Source organism: Corvus moneduloides, chromosome 7 (genome assembly GCF_009650955.1).
Source record: "Corvus moneduloides isolate bCorMon1 chromosome 7, bCorMon1.pri, whole genome shotgun sequence".
NCBI classification, from domain to species: Eukaryota; Metazoa; Chordata; class Aves; order Passeriformes; family Corvidae; genus Corvus; species Corvus moneduloides.
In genome coordinates this window covers 13,194,535-13,211,632 of record NC_045482.1, presented here as the reverse complement: position 1 = coordinate 13,211,632, position 17,098 = coordinate 13,194,535, and the positions used below count along the sequence as shown (strand labels likewise).

The following is a 17,098-nucleotide window of genomic DNA, read 5'->3' as shown; positions in this document are numbered from 1 at the left end:
ACTTCAGGAGGAAACACTCCAGAATAAGTGTCTCCTCCAAAGGGAACACTCCTTTTCCTCCATCAATGAGACAAATGGGTCAAATGAAGTGAAAGTGGGAAAAAGAAACCAAACTATTTATTAACACACAAACAAAACAGGGTAGAACAGGATAAAAAAACCCCTCAAAATACAACAAATTCCCGGAGAGGGAACAGACACGTGGGCTTGGACCAGCCGGGGCCACCCTGCGGGCCCACCGGGTGGGTGAGGAGGGAAGGGAGGCAGTGAGGCAAGGGGAAGGAAAGGGAAAAAAGAACAAGAAAAAAACCAACAGAACCTTTTCCCAGCTAGCTGGAACACAAAGGAAACCCAGGAAAGCAGCACAGCGCTCCTGGCGCACTCCCTGCCGAGCCTTTGGGCTCAACAGTTCAACCGCCCCCTCGGGTCCGTGGCTGCGGCCCCGGCCCCGGGTCCCTCCTAAAGGCACAGCGTCCTTGGGCATTGAGTGGGCGGTAAAGGAATAAAGCGGCTTCATAACATCACCCCAGGACACTACTACACTGAAAATTAATGTTGTAAGAAGTACTAAGAGGCTGGAAACAGTCTTCCTGATTAAAAAAAATTGTGCATATAGTTATGAAAGGTCTTTGTGATGGCATTCACTGTGTGATGTCAAGGTTTTATCCATTCGTATTTGTGCATGTATTGGGCTTATTTGTCAGCTAGAAAGTATCTAATTGAAAGATGGATTTGAAACAAATTGTGTTGAAGTAACTGAGATTTTGGAAAGTTTGGATGTGGATTTTAATTTTGCAGTTTGAATATGTGAATTTAATAAATACAAAATGAACTTTAGTGTGGCTGTATCTGTTCCAGTCAAGGGAGGGCAATAGGACATGATTCCAGTAAGTTACAGCCCAGATCATCTAAGAGATAACTTCTGTCATCAGCAAGCTTCTGTCAGTTCAAGGGGACCTACTTCTGAGCTGTATCTGATATCTGTAACATTTTGTGCTGCTTCAGAGCCAGAATGCTGCAGGTATAGCAGAATATTCATCCGTGTGGTTGGGCTGAAATCAGCTGGCGTCAACACAAAGACCTTCAGTGCCAGAAAGGAGCCTGGGTCAGATCCCAAGCATGATGTGCCATTCCCTGAGGTATCCACTCCACTACTCATACTCCAAGAATGTTTGTTCATTTTACTTAAATATATTAATTATTTTGATATACAGTTATCAGTAATGGAAAAGCTTTCCAACTACAGCACACAGTAATTTTGACATGAGTCTACCTGCCTAACCCAAGCAGTTGAGTTGTGTTACAGTTTGCTGCTGCTTCCAATTAAGAATTTATTTAGCTTGCTTTTCTTCAGTGGCTTGCATGTTGGATGGTGTAAAATCAAAGACCACTTCCTATCTCTCTGCCTCGAGCCAAAATGCTAATTCTTCCTGTGTTCTTAACTGGTGCTTTGATAGTGTGTATCACAACACAGGCGACTGCACAGCCGGGCTGCCAGCGTATGTTCTCCTCCCAGCTGCACAGCTGCTTCAGGCAAGCTAACTATAGCTTTGGTTTTGTGAGTGGTATGTCAAAGCCATCTATTTATAAACCAAATTAGAAAATGCCTTGCAACTGTAATTTTTCTTTCAGGCTTCGCTTCCAGCTCTCCAGGAGCTCAGCATTCCATATACATAGATTTGGCTATAAAATTTGAACTTGTCTGAAAAATAAAAGATGATCTATTAGAAAAACCAAAACAAAACCCCCTGTTAAATTATGAAATTCTGGAATATACATATCAGTCCAAAAACATGTAAAAATATTTTTATATTTTACCTTTGATATGAATCATGAAGGATGTGGGGATGCACTAATAATTTTTTTTTTCCATTTTCCATCATTTCCAATTAGTTGTTTTTCTTGAAAGTATTTCTTAGTAATAAACTGGTATTATGCTTGTTTTGAAGGCTAGAAAACTGAGGTAAGGTAAAATGCTTAAGAGAAATATTTTAAACGTGTTCATTAGTTTTGACCTTCTTCACTTTCAAATCAAAATGCATGCTGACTAATGGTAGAAATTTGAATGGTCTGGATACTGGTCCAAGTATTTGCTTGATGTTTATGAGGATCAGGCCCTAGGTAACCTGAAATGAATCTCAATGAAAATGACATTCAACATAAATGGAGATCCTTGATCATGTGGGGATAAGCAACCTTCCAGAATCCACAAAAGAAACACCAACCCTCCAATTCTCTCTGATTTATAGATCAATATATCAGTATTGGAAGGACTCAACTTTTCTCACTACTGTGTAGGGGCCTGGGTAAAGTTGTGGAACTTAGATCATTTAGATCTGAATTACAGATGCTGAGCTACACTAACCTCCTGTGGGTAAGATTTCAGTCTGTAAGCAGCCAGCCTTTTCTCTGCAGAGCCATTCTCTGAACATGAGAGTAAGACAGCATGAGGAGCCAGTAGACTATAGTTACCCATGGGTAGGTGATGTTAGGAGTCTATCCAAATGGTTTTGGAAGGGTTTTCTGTATTAAATAATAGACTTCTCTCACGGATTTATCTCCTATAACTAAGCATTTTCTTTTAAATATAAACAGCTCTGTGCCACTTTTAGAACATGTGGATTACTTTGTTAAATTATTAACCAGTTTTTATCATGAGTAGGGGAGTTTTTATAGAAATGAGAGCAGGATCTTACTCACTGGTTATTTTTAAAATGTGCCAATGTGAAGACGTGTACTTGTGACAAGGCTCATGAAGCCTAACAGAGCTGTTGTACAGATTTTAAAGGAATTACAAAAATTAGAGATAGAAAACATTCTTTTTAGGCATAAAACTCCATCCAGGAATGGTGCTTGAAGTGTATTTGATATTCTGCTTCTGAAATCAGTGGATGTTGAGGCTGTTCAACAGCTCTTGGCAAGTTTTTATTATATTTCGGGATACAGCTAGTAGGCTGTGAATATTGAAGCAAGGGGAAAACTGGTATTTAAATTTTAATTTAAATGGTAAGTATTTTCTGCCTTGACACAAGACATGGGTTGGCAGTAGGCTGTATGTCATCTTCTTTCTCTTCTGCTTTTTCTGTCACTTGCAATAGGGGCTGCAGGTAGACAAGCACTGAGATCCTGTTTTGCTTGAAGGCCTGACAGGAGAAAGGTCCAGCTGTAGGGGTATTGATTGCTAAGTCGATTACTGTCAGCTAAATATTTGGAAGTCCTTACTCCCAAGTTCTCTGTGATATACCTGGAGGATACCAATGTACCTGCTATCCATAAATTCCAAATCCTGGGCTAGTGGAGTGTGGTCAGGCATGAGGAAGTCTCTGTAATGATGTCTGCCAGACCCTGAGCAGCTCAGCTTCTGAACAGGAAAGACTAGGCTCTTCCAGAGCTGTAGCTCCATCCTCTTTGGTAGGTGACTGAAAACAAACAAGTCTGTTTTGCTCCAAACTGTAATGAAACATAATGCAAGAATATATTGAAATTCACCAGAAAATTGAGTTACCTTTCTGCAGAGTGCAACTTGTCTGTTGTAACTGAAAATATTTTGGTGAAGGATGGTGTAACAATTTAGAGTTGAGAGAACGTGGGTATCTCTTCCTCCAAGGCCCTGCAGAATTACTTTTTCCAAATAAATTTAGAAGTCCCTGTTTTACATTTCACATGCCTGTTCCAAGTTTCCTATTCAGCAGGTTAATCACAAAAGTATTTGCTGAACAAGTATGGATGTCATGAAGGTAGTTTGTGAAATCTCTGAGAACTTGCATTACATGGCCATTTTTAACTAGTGTCAGTGTGTCCAAAATTAATATTTAAAATTCAATAACATCACTTTCAGTGTTTTATTATGCTGTGTTGTATTTCCACTTTTCCTCTTTGCACTATACAAAAACAGATTTTATTTTCAATGGAAAATGACTAAATTTAAAAATTGTATATGGATATATACAGCTTTGTGCTGTTTATATAGCAAAATGCTCTTCTGACATTGGCAAGGCATATTTGGCAGATGGCTGAGGAGAGTCTAATCCTCTCCCTCCTGGCACAGGGAATGCTAATTACTATGTGCCTTGGGCAAAGAGCCTTCTAGATATTCAGCAGCCTTTCCTATTGGGGCAGAAATGTCTGCTGGAGAACGTAATGGAAAGCTCTCCATGTAAATTCCTTGAGGACATCTTTACTGTAAAAATTAAAAAAAAAAAAAAAGTAAGAAATCTCTACTATCTCCAAATGTCAGTTAGAAAAGTAACAGGCCTTGCTGGCAGTCTAATGCAGATCATACCAAGGATTCATGCTGGGTGGAACTTGGGTTTGGCAGGATAAGTGGGAAGAGATTACGACTGCTTTCATCAAAACAGAATCCATTTTCAGGAGTGGCAGCAAAGGATATCTCTGTCTCCTCCTGACACAGCCATCTGAGACCTGTGAAAGATGTGGTAGGAGGGTTACCAGATGAGCATTTGGCACTTCTTGTCTCATTATTTGCAGTTTCATTGAATTTACAGTGAAGCATTGCAGCAAAGGAGCCAGAAAGAGGTCAGAAAAAACTGCTCGCGCAACATGGGAAAATCGCTCAATGAAGCCTGAGACATTCCACCATGAAAGTAACCCAGGGAGCTCAGGTCCTTCCAGAGCTGTTCAAACAGGGAAGGCACCCCTAGTGCTGATGCAAGGTCCTTGTTCGCTGCTGCCTCCGTTCCAACAGAGATATGACACGAAGCCAAGGGATGAGAAAGACAAAAGGAGACAGCACTCGCCCTAGCACCCGCTGAGACCTGGCTGTCCTTGCTCAACTCCTGCCGTTACTGAGCCCTTATCTGCCCCTGCCCCACCACTCAGCATGGCAGTGAGTGTGAAAGGCGACCTGGCTCCACAGTGATTCTGCTGTGGGGCTGCTCCTGCCTGATCTGGCTGGCAGCAAGGGAGCAGGGAAATTTGGAGAGATGCTGGCTAACATCTTCACTGGCAGTGAGATTTCCTCCAAAGAGGAGCCTGAAGATGGCTGTGGGCCAGAGAAGGAGCTCAGTGCCGGACTGCACAGGTACCACGTGCCTACCTGTGAGTGTGTGGAAGGGAGGCTTCTGGGCTGGTGGGAGGGAGCCGGTCACCCAAGGGCCTCCTTTGTCTCTCTGTATTTCTAGCAAAGGCCTTCAGACCCAAACCATGCAGGTCTTGGGTGTGGTGGTTGGCACTTTTCCCTCAGTCTTTTACCCAGGAACTTACTCAGCCAAACTGATTCTCACCAAACAAGCCCCCCTGCCCAAGCCTGTCCCCAGAAGGTTGATGGCACTTGGCAACCCAGCATCTGGAGCTCCTCTATGGGAATAGGCCAGCTGGGAGAATCTCCCTGCTCACAGTTTACATGAGCAATACCGACGTAGTCTGGCTGGTATGGTGGGATCAGCCAAAAGAAATCCCAAAGGAAGATTATTATTTATCCAGTATCTGTGCTTTTTAGAAGTTAAAGTTGTTACCACCTGCTATTTGCCATCTTAATACTCTAACATACGAGCTGATAAAGCTTCTGTGCTGACTCTTTTCACTTGCCCCTCAAGATCTCATTTCTTCTCACAACAATACTTGGGTAAGCTCTCGGGCTCAGGGTCATTGCTCCTGGCCTGTGTCGCTGCTGCTGGGGGCTCTGCAAGGTCCAGTGCCAGAACTGCACTGGAAGCAGCTGAGAGGCAAATGGGGCAGCCCAAGCTGTGGGAACAAGCTGGGAAATATGCTATCTCCACACCCCTGCTATGTGAGCATGTTATTTCCTCAGTGACCTAGTTTTATGAATAAAAAGGTCTTCCCTCTTTATAACTACAGTAAGAGAGAGTTTTATTAATGTTTGCCACTATAAAGAAAAGGTTACTGTGTCTTAATTTTACTAGGTTGCTTTAAAACCTATAAGATTTTATGGAAGTTGGGAGATGGCTTGTGATCAGCTGTCAGTTCTATGTGCACGCTTCTTCAAGAAATGAGTCTGTAGGGATGACTCAGGCTTGGCAACAAAAGATGTTCCCTCTCTAAAACAGTTACCTCTGAAAATGTAAGGCTTTTTCTTCATTGCTCTCTTGGAGAAGGGAGGGGATGATAAGATTGCTAGGATGATGATGAATATTTTAAATTTGAGCTCTCAGTTCAGCTGTATGACAGCTCCTATCAGCCAAATAACATTTTTTATCCTGACTGGATAAGTACATTAGTGCTTCCAGTACAGATTCTAGTTTTGGCTCTACAACTGGTTGCCTTTACACATTTGTTTGGGACCAAAAAGGGTTCCAGAAGCCTGCATTTAAATGTCACTGGAAGCCTATTTGTATCTTATCTAAGCCCAGACTGAGGGCTGTTACCATATGCCCACATCTGTAAGGGCTGTTCTCACAATAGAAATAACTAAATTCACTTGAAAACTGGAGAGAGAGGTTTCAAGCATGGTAGCTCCTAGGAGACAACCAGTGCTCTTTTACACTGGTCTGGGTGCTGGGCTGAAGTGTAGATGGGGAAAGTCAGGTTTAAAACAATTAGGCTCAAGAAAATAAGGTGATTCTTTAGCTAGCATAAAACAGGCTGACATTTTGAATGGAACTGTTAAGAGGCCAAACTTCCTGAAGCAGCAATAGGATTGCATGGATTTCTTGTGATTGTTACTTAGGAAAATAATACAAAAGAAATACTATAATTCTGATCACCTTGGGTTTGATCTAAGAATTTTTTAATTATTTTATTACACTGATGCTCCTTGTTCATATCCATTCAGTTATTGTTATTTCCCTCTTGGAGTTTGTAGGTGCTATAATGTTGTGATATACTGTTGTATTGCTTAAACAGAGCCTAAATCAATGGATGGTAAAGGCTGTTTAAAAGCAGTTTTCTCTTCTACAAAAAAAGTCAATTTATCTGTAAGCAGCATGAGCAAAAAGAGACATTTTGTGCTCAGCAGGATCTCTTTGGTAAATGGAGGTTTCATGGATTATGCAACTATGTTGGAGAGCACCAAAAATTTCGGGATGGGGCTAAAATAATGTTAAAAAAAACCCAAAACAGGCAGGAAAACACTGTCCAGTGGGAAGGGCCTTGAAATGCCTTTGGCCAGCAGAGGTCAGACTGTCCTTTAGACAGTGTAGTTAATCTGCTTTGTACCTTTGGGCATGTTCCCCTGCTGTTTAATGCTCCAATCCACGAAACTGCCAGCTGGAGCATATCTGTTTATTTATTTAAGAAATTCTTTTGCAATCTAAGCTCCACGTGAGTATCAGCACATGAGAACTGTAATAAAAATTAAGGATAATTCAAGTTTCTCTGAGTAAATACTTTATTTTGCAGCCCTATGATCCAAGTTTCGTGTATGCATTTGATATGGGAACACTATTTGGTCTGAAATCCAATTTCATCAGCAGTGGGCTTTTTAAATTTTGGTGCTTGTTTAGGTACTTGATGTTTGCAATGCTTTAATTATCAGAAAACTGGTCCTTTTCAGCTACAAGTAGGAACAGCCAATTTTCTGGAGTTGCTTGCAGTAAGCAAATTATTTTCTGCTGCAAGTTAATGCATTCCTATGGCTTTCTTAATATTTATGTGAAATTCTTTAACTGTGATGCTGTAGATGGTGCAACTAAACCTTAATTATAGGTATGGATTGCTTTTGGTGACGCCTCTCTTTGAGCAGTAGCTGGCACCTGTGTGCACAGACAACAGTACCATGCCCCTTGTGCTCATCTGCAGCAAGAAATTGTTCTGGCATCATTGTACATTGAAGTCTTTGGTTTCTCAAGGCAACAACCTTGAGAAAGGAAGCAACCTTCTTCTTTATTTATGGGACTTCTGGTGTTCACATGTATAAAATGGGATGAAGAGATGAGAAACTGGAAGGCGGTTAATGTTGGAGCATTTCTTAGTCATAAGATATGGAGGGAATTTATGCAAAAAAAGCAAATCAATTAATTCCTCATAAGAAGCAGTTTTAGAAGTAATAATAGAAAAAGTTATTTTTTATCTATGGGTTTTGAATAATAAACCTTTCTTGGTAGTTGGGGGGTATAGGAAAACCAGCTCTTTTTCAATCATGTATGCTACAAAGATAATCCATGCAGGATAAAAGAGTGCTTTAATTTCCAAGGATGTCTTAAAAAACATGCTACATTTCCATAGTAACAACAAATAATAATGTGTGTTTAAACTTGTGGTTAACTAGTGGGATAAGCAATTCCAGAAACCCATGGGGAACATATGCTTATAGAAAAATAATAAGATATTTGAAGGGTGACTAAGTGTGAGTTCATGTGGGTGAAAGGAAAAATGAAAGCAGCGGGGTAAAGGACATAATTTCACATCCCCTAAGTGTGGGTTCTTGACACAACAATCCCCATGGGAGGGCAGTGTGTGGCTCCTGTGGGTGTGAGAGAGGAGTACCCCCTTTCATGGTTGTGAGGATTTGGGGGTTTTTGTGCTCTAAAGATCTGTGGCTGAGATTTTTCTCCAGAAAATTAACAAGAAGCCTGAGGGATGCATGCTACATTGGGAAAAGACTGTTTGGATCTCATTTGCGTTTGTACAAAGATGACAAAGCAGAAGAAAGAAACCCCTGAAATATCTGCTGCATTATGGCATTGGCAGCTTGAGTTTGGTACAGTAGTAAAATATTGGCAGGTCGTGATCTTTTCTGTGCTTAGGGAGATTGAAAATTTACTTGAGCTTCCTTAGGAAGCAAGAATCTGCTCAAGGAATTAATAGCAGAAATGAGGCAAAACATTCACTGGGATCTGTGCATAATTTTGATGCAATGTTACAAAACTACTATGTTGATGCTCTCTTTGACAGATGGGTCATGAGAATGACCAAATCTGTGACTAACCTCTTTAAGATTTGGGAATCCATAGGTCCAGAATGACTGGCAGGGACAAGTTGAAAGACACCTTTCTTTGGTTGTATATAAAATTTAAAAGGAAATTAGTTTCGAAGGTCTTTGGTGTGGGGATCATAAAACGCCAATCTGTGATCCATTTCCAATATTGCTACTTATTCATGTGATAAAAAATATATTTTAGTAACCCAAATGTGTTGGGGACACCCTAAGGCTTTAGTGCAACAATTTGATAATACTTTGCACTGATTTTTCTTAAAAATTCAGACCATCTCTCTAGAGAAATGATGGTTAAATGTTTTAGGCTCTCTAGGGGAATCAGTGCCAAAGCCTGGATACAACATCAAGTAGGAATCTTTTAGGGTAGCATGTTTCATGTCTGATTCATCCCTATGCCTAATTAGGGAAAGAGCAGGGAAACTGGTCCAAATTTGTCTATGAAGAAAAGGCAGGATGCCTAATTGGATGTAACAGTTTCTGGGGTTTTTTTCTCCTGTTTTGTAGAGCTGCATTTTTTGGAAACACCAGGATTTTTCTCATGTGATGAACATTGCTGCTTCTCAGCATTTTTACCTACCTTTTATAGCATAGTATGACAGCAGTGATGACAGCAGCAGCAGCAGCACAGGTGTCTCTCTTGAATGCATGACTGTACCTGAGCAGCACCTCAGCACCTGCCAATTATTGAAGGAAGAATATTTCTATTATGGGATGAACATTGGGAAAGCAACTGTAACACCTTTAAGTTCTGCATGTCCATGCCCGGTGAACCATCTTCCAAGCAGTAGTAGCTACAGATAGTAAGTTTCTTTTCCCAGTGAGGTTTAGTAGCTCAAGCATATGTTGTACTGGCATGGCCATATTCCTTCTGCTTCTCAGGCTAAGGCAGCCTTTACTCTTTGGAGCCTCTCTGTGCTGAGAGACATCTTCAACTTCAGTCTCATGAAATTTTCACCCATCACTTGGGCTTAGATGCTGTAAGCATTGAGACCCTGGTCCTTTCTACCAGTGGAGTGAATGAGCTATTAGTGCTCGTGTTGCCACAGGAACAAATGGGGAGCGCAAGAACAAATAGGTTTCTGTTGGACATGAATAAATCTAGTCTGGGAAGGAGGAAGATTTACTTAGTGATTCTAACCATGAGCTTCTGAAACAGCCTTCCAGTAGAAGGACAAACCCCCCCAATTGCACTTGAAGGCAATGCATGGAATGAACTGTGCAGTGGAATAGCCAGGGGCTGGACTTGATGACTCCAAAAATCCCTTGCAGTCCCCTTCTCCCCTGTGCACGTGTATCAGGGAATGAGTGATGACATCATCCTTCCTCTTTCCAAAGCTGCACTGGAATAGCTGCAATCTAGCTTTTTTAGAACCTACCACTTGGAAACGTTTGATCAGCTATGGCAAGTGCTTGGGATGTGAACTCCATGTATTTATTTTGAAGGATATATAAATCAAAGTACTTACCTCAGTAAGATTTCCCCTGCCACCCCATCTTACTTTCTTGACGCTATTTTTACATTTTACTTCTCAAGAGTGAAGCAAGCTAGCAAGGAGCAGGCTGCTGTCACAGCCAGAGTTAGAAGTGCCTGCTTATTAGAAGAGTGGCCTTTTTTTTCTCTGCTGGTGGCATATGTTTTACTTGCTAAGTATATCTGTATCAGAACAGTTGACAAATGTGTTCTAGGTAGCCTCATTGACCAGCATGTTTCAGCTGCTGCTGCTGCTCTCTCTCTCTCATTAATAATTTGGACAACATGGTGAATAATCGGAGATTTTAGTTTCAGAATATTTTCATTGATGGCATAAACCCTCACTGCAGTGTCTTGCGTACAATTTCTTGCATGCAGTTGCTTAAATGCTGCTGAAGAATCCTACTAAACAGCTTGTAAAATCCTTTGGCTATGAAGGCTTAGTTAATTATACAGGAGGACACAGTGAATTAATTCTGAAATTAGTCTGGCACGTTTATTCAAAATAATTTTCCCTGCATCCAGAATTAAATGATTGATTTTAAGTTTCACCTGGATGCAATTTGAACTGTAATTAATAAACCCTCTAACCCATTTGCTATTAGGAGCACAGCTGTGTTCCCTTTCCTTCCCTGCTGAACACTGGTAAGATATATTCTTTTTATCATTTTACTTTCTTCACTTGACCTTAACATTAACATTTCACAGTGTTAAGGAGAGAGGGCTGGCAAGTATATCCTAATTACTGTGTATATTCTACCCTGGAGTGCTGAAACATACAGCACTCTCAAAAGAGTTCATTTGTGCAGTACCACTGGTGAGCAGAGTTATTAATGAAGATGTGTGCGCAGACCTCAGTAAATGAGTGACAGTTCTGAGGGAAAAGTGACATTTTTTGCTGTATTTTATTCGATAGTATTACTGTTTAAAGTAGTGTTGTGCCCAATATTGTACATAGTTCCACTATTGTACATAGAGAGGAAAACTGGTTTTAGGGCTCTGTTCAACTACGAACTAACTGGAGAAAGGTCTTGCTCTGAAGTGTATGAGGTTGAAATAAAGATGGAAGAGTAAAGGCTAATGGAAACCCAGTCCTGTTAGATCTACAGTCTGGAAAGTGATGTCTGATTCTGAAGAATCTAGAGTCAGTGCTGTTTCCTGAATCTGTCATGTATTTCTCACATTACTGTATCACTTAATGCTTCTCTGCCCCCTCAGTTGCTAAAAAGTATTTAAAGAGGCTAAAATAAATAGAAGAAATTAAAAGTACTGTTTTTTCTGACTAAATGCTGTGTCACTGTTAGGTGGTGGGATGTGTAGCAAGAGAAGGCCATATAATTTTAAAAAATACTAACAGCAATATTCTCTTTCACTCTACTTACTGAGGAGCTCTTTAAGTATAGCTGAACATGGAGGATTGGTGAGTATTCAAACATGAATGATTAAAACCAGTTATGCTAATGCAATGCATTGTTCATTGCATTTACCAGTTTCTTCTCAGTGTGAATTATCCATACTTAAACTGCATATGATACAAAGTAAGGAAATATGGGTGGCATGAAGTTTCAGTACAGCTTTGTCTTCACTGTTAACCCCCTGTTGAGAAATAGAGAAAGGCTACCACCCTCTTTTGCACGCAGATTACAGGTTGTGTGCGTTAGTTATGTGCCAGCAAACGAGGTTCTATTGTTAAAAGTCCCCTGTGTAATTACCGCTTTTTAGACTTGCAGCATGCTTGGTACTCCTCCTAGAGCTGTTAGATTTCTTCTGTTATTTACAGCATTGGCTGGAATATTTGCTATTGCAAATAAAAAGGAAATTTCTCTTAACAGGGTTCTGTCATATTGTCCTGTGTGTACAGCACAGAGCACAGCAGGACGGCTGAGCCTGGCTAGTGCTACAGTAATGTGAGTAAATCAGAATCAGACTCGACTACTGCCCTTCCCTGGGAGCAGAGTTCAGCAATGGCTGCTTCTGCCGTGCTGTTTGTGCTGCCTGCACCCCATGGCATTTATCCCTTTCATTGCCCAGGATCAGTCTGGAGCTGTCCAGCTGTAATCACCTATTATTACCGCAGTGACAGACTATGCTAGTGCTTTACTCTTCTGTAATGATCATCACTGTTGTAAATTTGATAGCCAGTGTTCTTATGGCATCCTTGCAAAGACTTTTTGATAAATCAAGTCACCCATGTTTGCGTCTCCTGAACTCGTCTCCTTCATATTCCATCTGCAACAGAAATATCCCTCTTTCTGTTAAAATGAGAACCAGTTTTTCTCTGTGGGGAATATCCAGGAATATCCCACTTGTTTATTTGTTACAGGACTCATTACATGGATTCTGGAAATAAATGTTAGATAAGAGACTACTGTTGAAATCTAGAAATTACCTTTATTTTCTAGTAAGATACTGTCTTATTGTGCTCACTCAGAAAGATCAATGTTATTAATGATTTGTAGGGAACAACTTCTTTAAACCCATATTTTACATAGAGATTTTCCCAGGACAAGTGGTATGGTGACTTTTTTCAGGTGACATCAGAAAAGGCATTCAATTGTGTTGGAAGGCTGTTATCTTTATGGCTGGGTTAACAGAGTCTGGACTAACATCTCCCAACTGAGTATCAGGATGAACAGCCAAGACTATTATCAGCAGTTTTGCATTGAAGCCTTTTTTTATTTGAATTGTAGCATTACGAAATTTTATCCCATGTGCTCACTGACCCCCACTGTGTTAAAGGAGGAAGGAATTGGAAAGCTCTGGGCAATCATCTGAAGTTATGATGTAAAGTCTATTTATCACCCTGATCGAAAGGATGTGTATACCTTGCATGGTACACATTTGCTCCCCAGACAGTCTTGAAGCTCCCACTGTCAGCTGTTTCCTGTGTGCATCTGTGTTTCAATTTCTTTAACTGGATACAGATGCTACCATAATCCATGCTTCTGGCATTTTGTTTTCAGACATCTGCAGTGCAATCTATCTGGGATTATTTCATAGTGTCTTTCAAAGTTGAAAGAAAGCTCAAAAAAAAAAAAAAACAGCTGTCATTCATAGTAGGACACTTCATCTTGAGCTGATTATGCTCTGTGAACTGCATATGACCATCTAAAGGTTTCTAGCAGGTTTATGACGTACAGCTTGAGCTACATGCCCATCAGGGCTTTGGAAAGTAAGCATGTTTGCTTTAGATGGTTCTTCAGGTGATGATTTCTGCTGCAGGCTTGTACATGAGGTAAAAGAACTTCAGAAAATCTTTGCCCTAGACCACCTTTGTACAAAAAGGCAATCATTATTTTCTACCCTCAAAATCTGGCCAGCAAAATCAGTTCCTAATAGTTTCAGAGAGCAGGTGTTTCTGGCATTCATTGTTGCCAGACTTGTTTCTTGTGTGTGGTGAAAGTTTCTGGATTTTTTTTTAATTGCATGGTCATCCTACTCTTTTTCTCTTTGTTCTTAAAATATTTTTTCAAATTCTTTTTATTTTAGATCTGAATGGACAGACATAACTGATCCTTTGTTCTGTTTATATGTTTATGGGAAGAAACATGAGCTATTGTTTGAAATATTCTAGTGATATCTAATGATGAGGAACAGCTGGGCTAGGTGGGATGCATGGAAAATGTCTGGAAAGTGAGTCTTAAGGAAGACCATTTAATGAAGAAAACCGGTATAGCTTCCTCATTAGACCTAGACAACAGTGAAATCCTAAGGCACATTTTATATTCTTTTTTACCCCCGGCCATATCATGGATCTGTCTCTTCTATGTGTTTGTCTGCTGTTACACACCTAGATTTTGAGTTTCCACAAGCAGCATCTATTTAACCAGCATGACATTCATTATTAATTTTTTTTAGAAGTAATAACACTACTGTTATAAAGTAGTCTGCATGGTAATGATCTGTAAAACTGCTTATACTTTCTAAATTAACAATGATAATGAATTCAGGCTGGAATGTAGAGGAAATAATGTGAAACAGAAAACTACCTATTTTTCTGGAAATCCATGTGGTATGCAGACTCAGAGTAGAAGCGTATAAACTGACAAATAAAAAGCAATATCCAGACAAAAAGGAGAAATATCTTTATTTCCTCAGCAGCAAGACTTGCATCAAAATAAAGCATATCTGTTCTTGGGTATTAGAAGTCTGCTGGGCAAAATGTTTGCTAAGAACTCCGTATCTAAACTTGTACCTGAGCCCAGGTTTTCTGACTCCTTAAGTCACAGAATGAATACAAAGCAGCAGATTCATCTTCTCCTATCTCCTCGAAATTATTTTTATCTTTGCAACTATTCTTCATGTTGGTGGTTCATCCCAGGCATGCTGGACTGGAAGTATGAGAGATCCTATTCACTGCACAGAAATGCGCCAATCCTTGTGTTTGCGGTCCAGACTGTCCGCTGCTGAACACAGCATAGAAGAATTTCACCAGGTTGGAATCTGACCATGCACCTCCCTGCAGTCTTCCTCTTGGTTTATTATGCACACATCCGTTTTCTTTGTCAATATATGTACACCTTTTTTTGGTAACATTCGGTTCTCACCTCCACCCCCGCTTCATCGCAGAGGTCAGCTGCAGTAAGGAAGAGCGGGTCCCAGGGACCAGAGAGAACGCCGTGGGGGTGCGAAGAACAGAGCTGTTAGCTGGAGGCGTTGGGAGGGAGGAGAGGGGGAGCCTGAAGCTCCGCACAGCACTTGGAGCAGGGGCTGCTCGTGCATCCCTCTGCAGTAGCTGGGGACTGCCACTCTGAAACGGCTCAACTCGCAGAGCTGCCCGGGGCGCGAACACCGGCCTGCCCCTGCTCTCAGGAGAACAAGCTGCCGCTGCTGCTGTTCAGTGTCTCCAGAGTCTCTTCCGAACTTTGCTCAGGGCTGACGGATTTCAAAGCAATTTCACTCCGCGTGAAAGTTCTTTAAAATAATTCCTAAACCCAGGTGTTTGCAGCTGTGCCCGCGTCAGGGGAGAGGTGTGTGCGCTACACCGCGGGAAACCGCGCACCCGCTCCCAGCTGCCCGGGCGGCCGTGCCCCGCCGCAGTCGCGGGACCCCGGCCCGGGAGCAGCTCTGCGCGCAGCTGGCGGCGGTCACTCCGCCGGCAGGCAGCACTTCCCTCCCGGCTGCACAGCGGGCGGCGGCACCCGCGACGGGCGCGGCGCGTCCTGCCCCGTGCCGGCGGCCCCGCGGGCAGCACATCGGACAGCGGCCGCTGCCCCGCCCGGCCCGGCCCGGCCGCGCGTGCGCGGAGCCGCGCGGCTGGGGGCGGGTGCGGAAGGTGCGCGCGCGCCGCCGCTCACCCGCCCCCGCGCTGAGGTGTCGAGGCGGTGCCGGTGTGTCCCTCACGGCGGCGGCAGGAGCCGCACGGGCGGTGCCGCTGCGGGGACCCGCCCGCCCCCGCGCTGAGGTGTCGCTGTGTCCCTCACGGCGGCGGCAGGAGCCGCACGGGCGGTGCCGCTGCGGGGACCCGCCCGCCCCCGCGCTGAGGTGTCGCTGTGTCCCTCACGGCGGCGGCAGGAGCCGCACGGGCGGTGCCGCTGCGGGGACCCGCCCGCGCCGCTCCGCCCGCGCCCCCCGGGCACAGCCCGCCGGCCGTGAGGGCTGTGCCGCGCTGCCCCCCCGCCCCGGGGCGCTATGAGCCATGAAGCCGCCCGGCAGCATCTCCCTGCGGCAGCCTGGCTGCGGCGGCCGCCGCCGCCCCGCGCTCCTGCCGCTCGTCGGCCGCCTCGTCTCGCTGCTCCTGCTCCTCCATGGCTCCTCCTGCCCCCGGGCCCGCGCGGCTGCAGCGGCCGCCGGTGGGTATGGCGGGGGGGCGGGTGCGTGTGCCTGAGGTTTCTGCGGCCCCTCGGTCCCCCTCCCCCGCTATAAACCCTGGCAACATCCATTTCCCTTCAACGATTCCTTCCTCCCTTCCCGCTCCCAGCTTTGCGTACGTGTCTATCTTGGCGTGTGTAAACCCGGGGCTCAGTTAACATTTCCTTGGCTTGCTTGCTTACACAAAAGAGAGGTACTTGCGGTTCCGGTGCTGCAGTGTGTTGGGTAGGGATGCTGTGCGTGGAAAGACGCCGGTGAGGGATGCGACACAAAAAGCTTCGGTGGGCTTTGTATGTGTCACGGTGCATGTGGACGGGGATCTGCTAATTTGTTTGCTTGGGGTCAGATTTTCGTGTGTGCTTTGTTGTTTATTTGCGCTTGGTTGCGTATAGGTGACGTGTGGAATGCTCTGAATGCATTCTATCTGTGCATCATTGTTATTATTGTTAGTACATTGCCGTTACATTGTAATATTATTATGTTGTTACATCGCGTTGATTGACTATCTTGAAATTTTAATGAGGAGAGACAAGATTTCATTTCAAAAGGGCTCTTGTCAAAGTTAAAAGAGGTAGAAATCAATTCCCTTTACATAATAGGAAGTTTAGCATTCAGTGCACATGGACTCTTGAATTCAGTGTGTGTTAGCAACATGGGGAGTATTCTTAGCTTTTTGTAGATTTTTTCGTTTTTTGTGAAAGAATGTAGCTATCAAAGAGGGTGTAGGGAGTAACTACATATCCATTAAATTGACGTTTTTTCTTCCTGAAGGTTGATAAGTATTTAAATATTTATAATTTATGACTACATATGAAAATGTATATGCGATTAAATAAATAATGTTCTTTCCGAAACCATTTTATGTGTGAAAAATGAACCAAATCTAGCTCAGTGAATAAGCTGTCTTTTTGTTTGCTTGAGTGATTAGTAAAATGTTAGAAAACTGCAAGCAAATATGTAGC

General features: G+C 42.9%; 1 protein-coding gene across 7 annotated transcripts in view; it reads left to right on the top strand.

The window, feature by feature from the left end:
- The first annotated feature begins 15,900 nt into the window (after window positions 1-15,900).
- ADAM23 (ADAM metallopeptidase domain 23) overlaps window positions 15,901-17,098 on the top strand; it is an 83,308-nt gene continuing 82,110 nt past the window's right edge. For 3 of the 7 annotated variants that reach the window (XM_032114487.1, XM_032114492.1, XM_032114488.1), the window contains exon 1: window positions 15,903-16,117. In XM_032114487.1, coding sequence (XP_031970378.1) covers window positions 15,964-16,117 — 154 coding nt within the window. In that variant the 5' untranslated portion in view covers window positions 15,903-15,963. Of the gene's footprint in view, window positions 16,118-17,098 lie in introns of all 7 variants that reach the window. The other 4 variants (XM_032114490.1, XM_032114491.1, XM_032114489.1 and 1 more) reach the window with 3 other exon arrangements.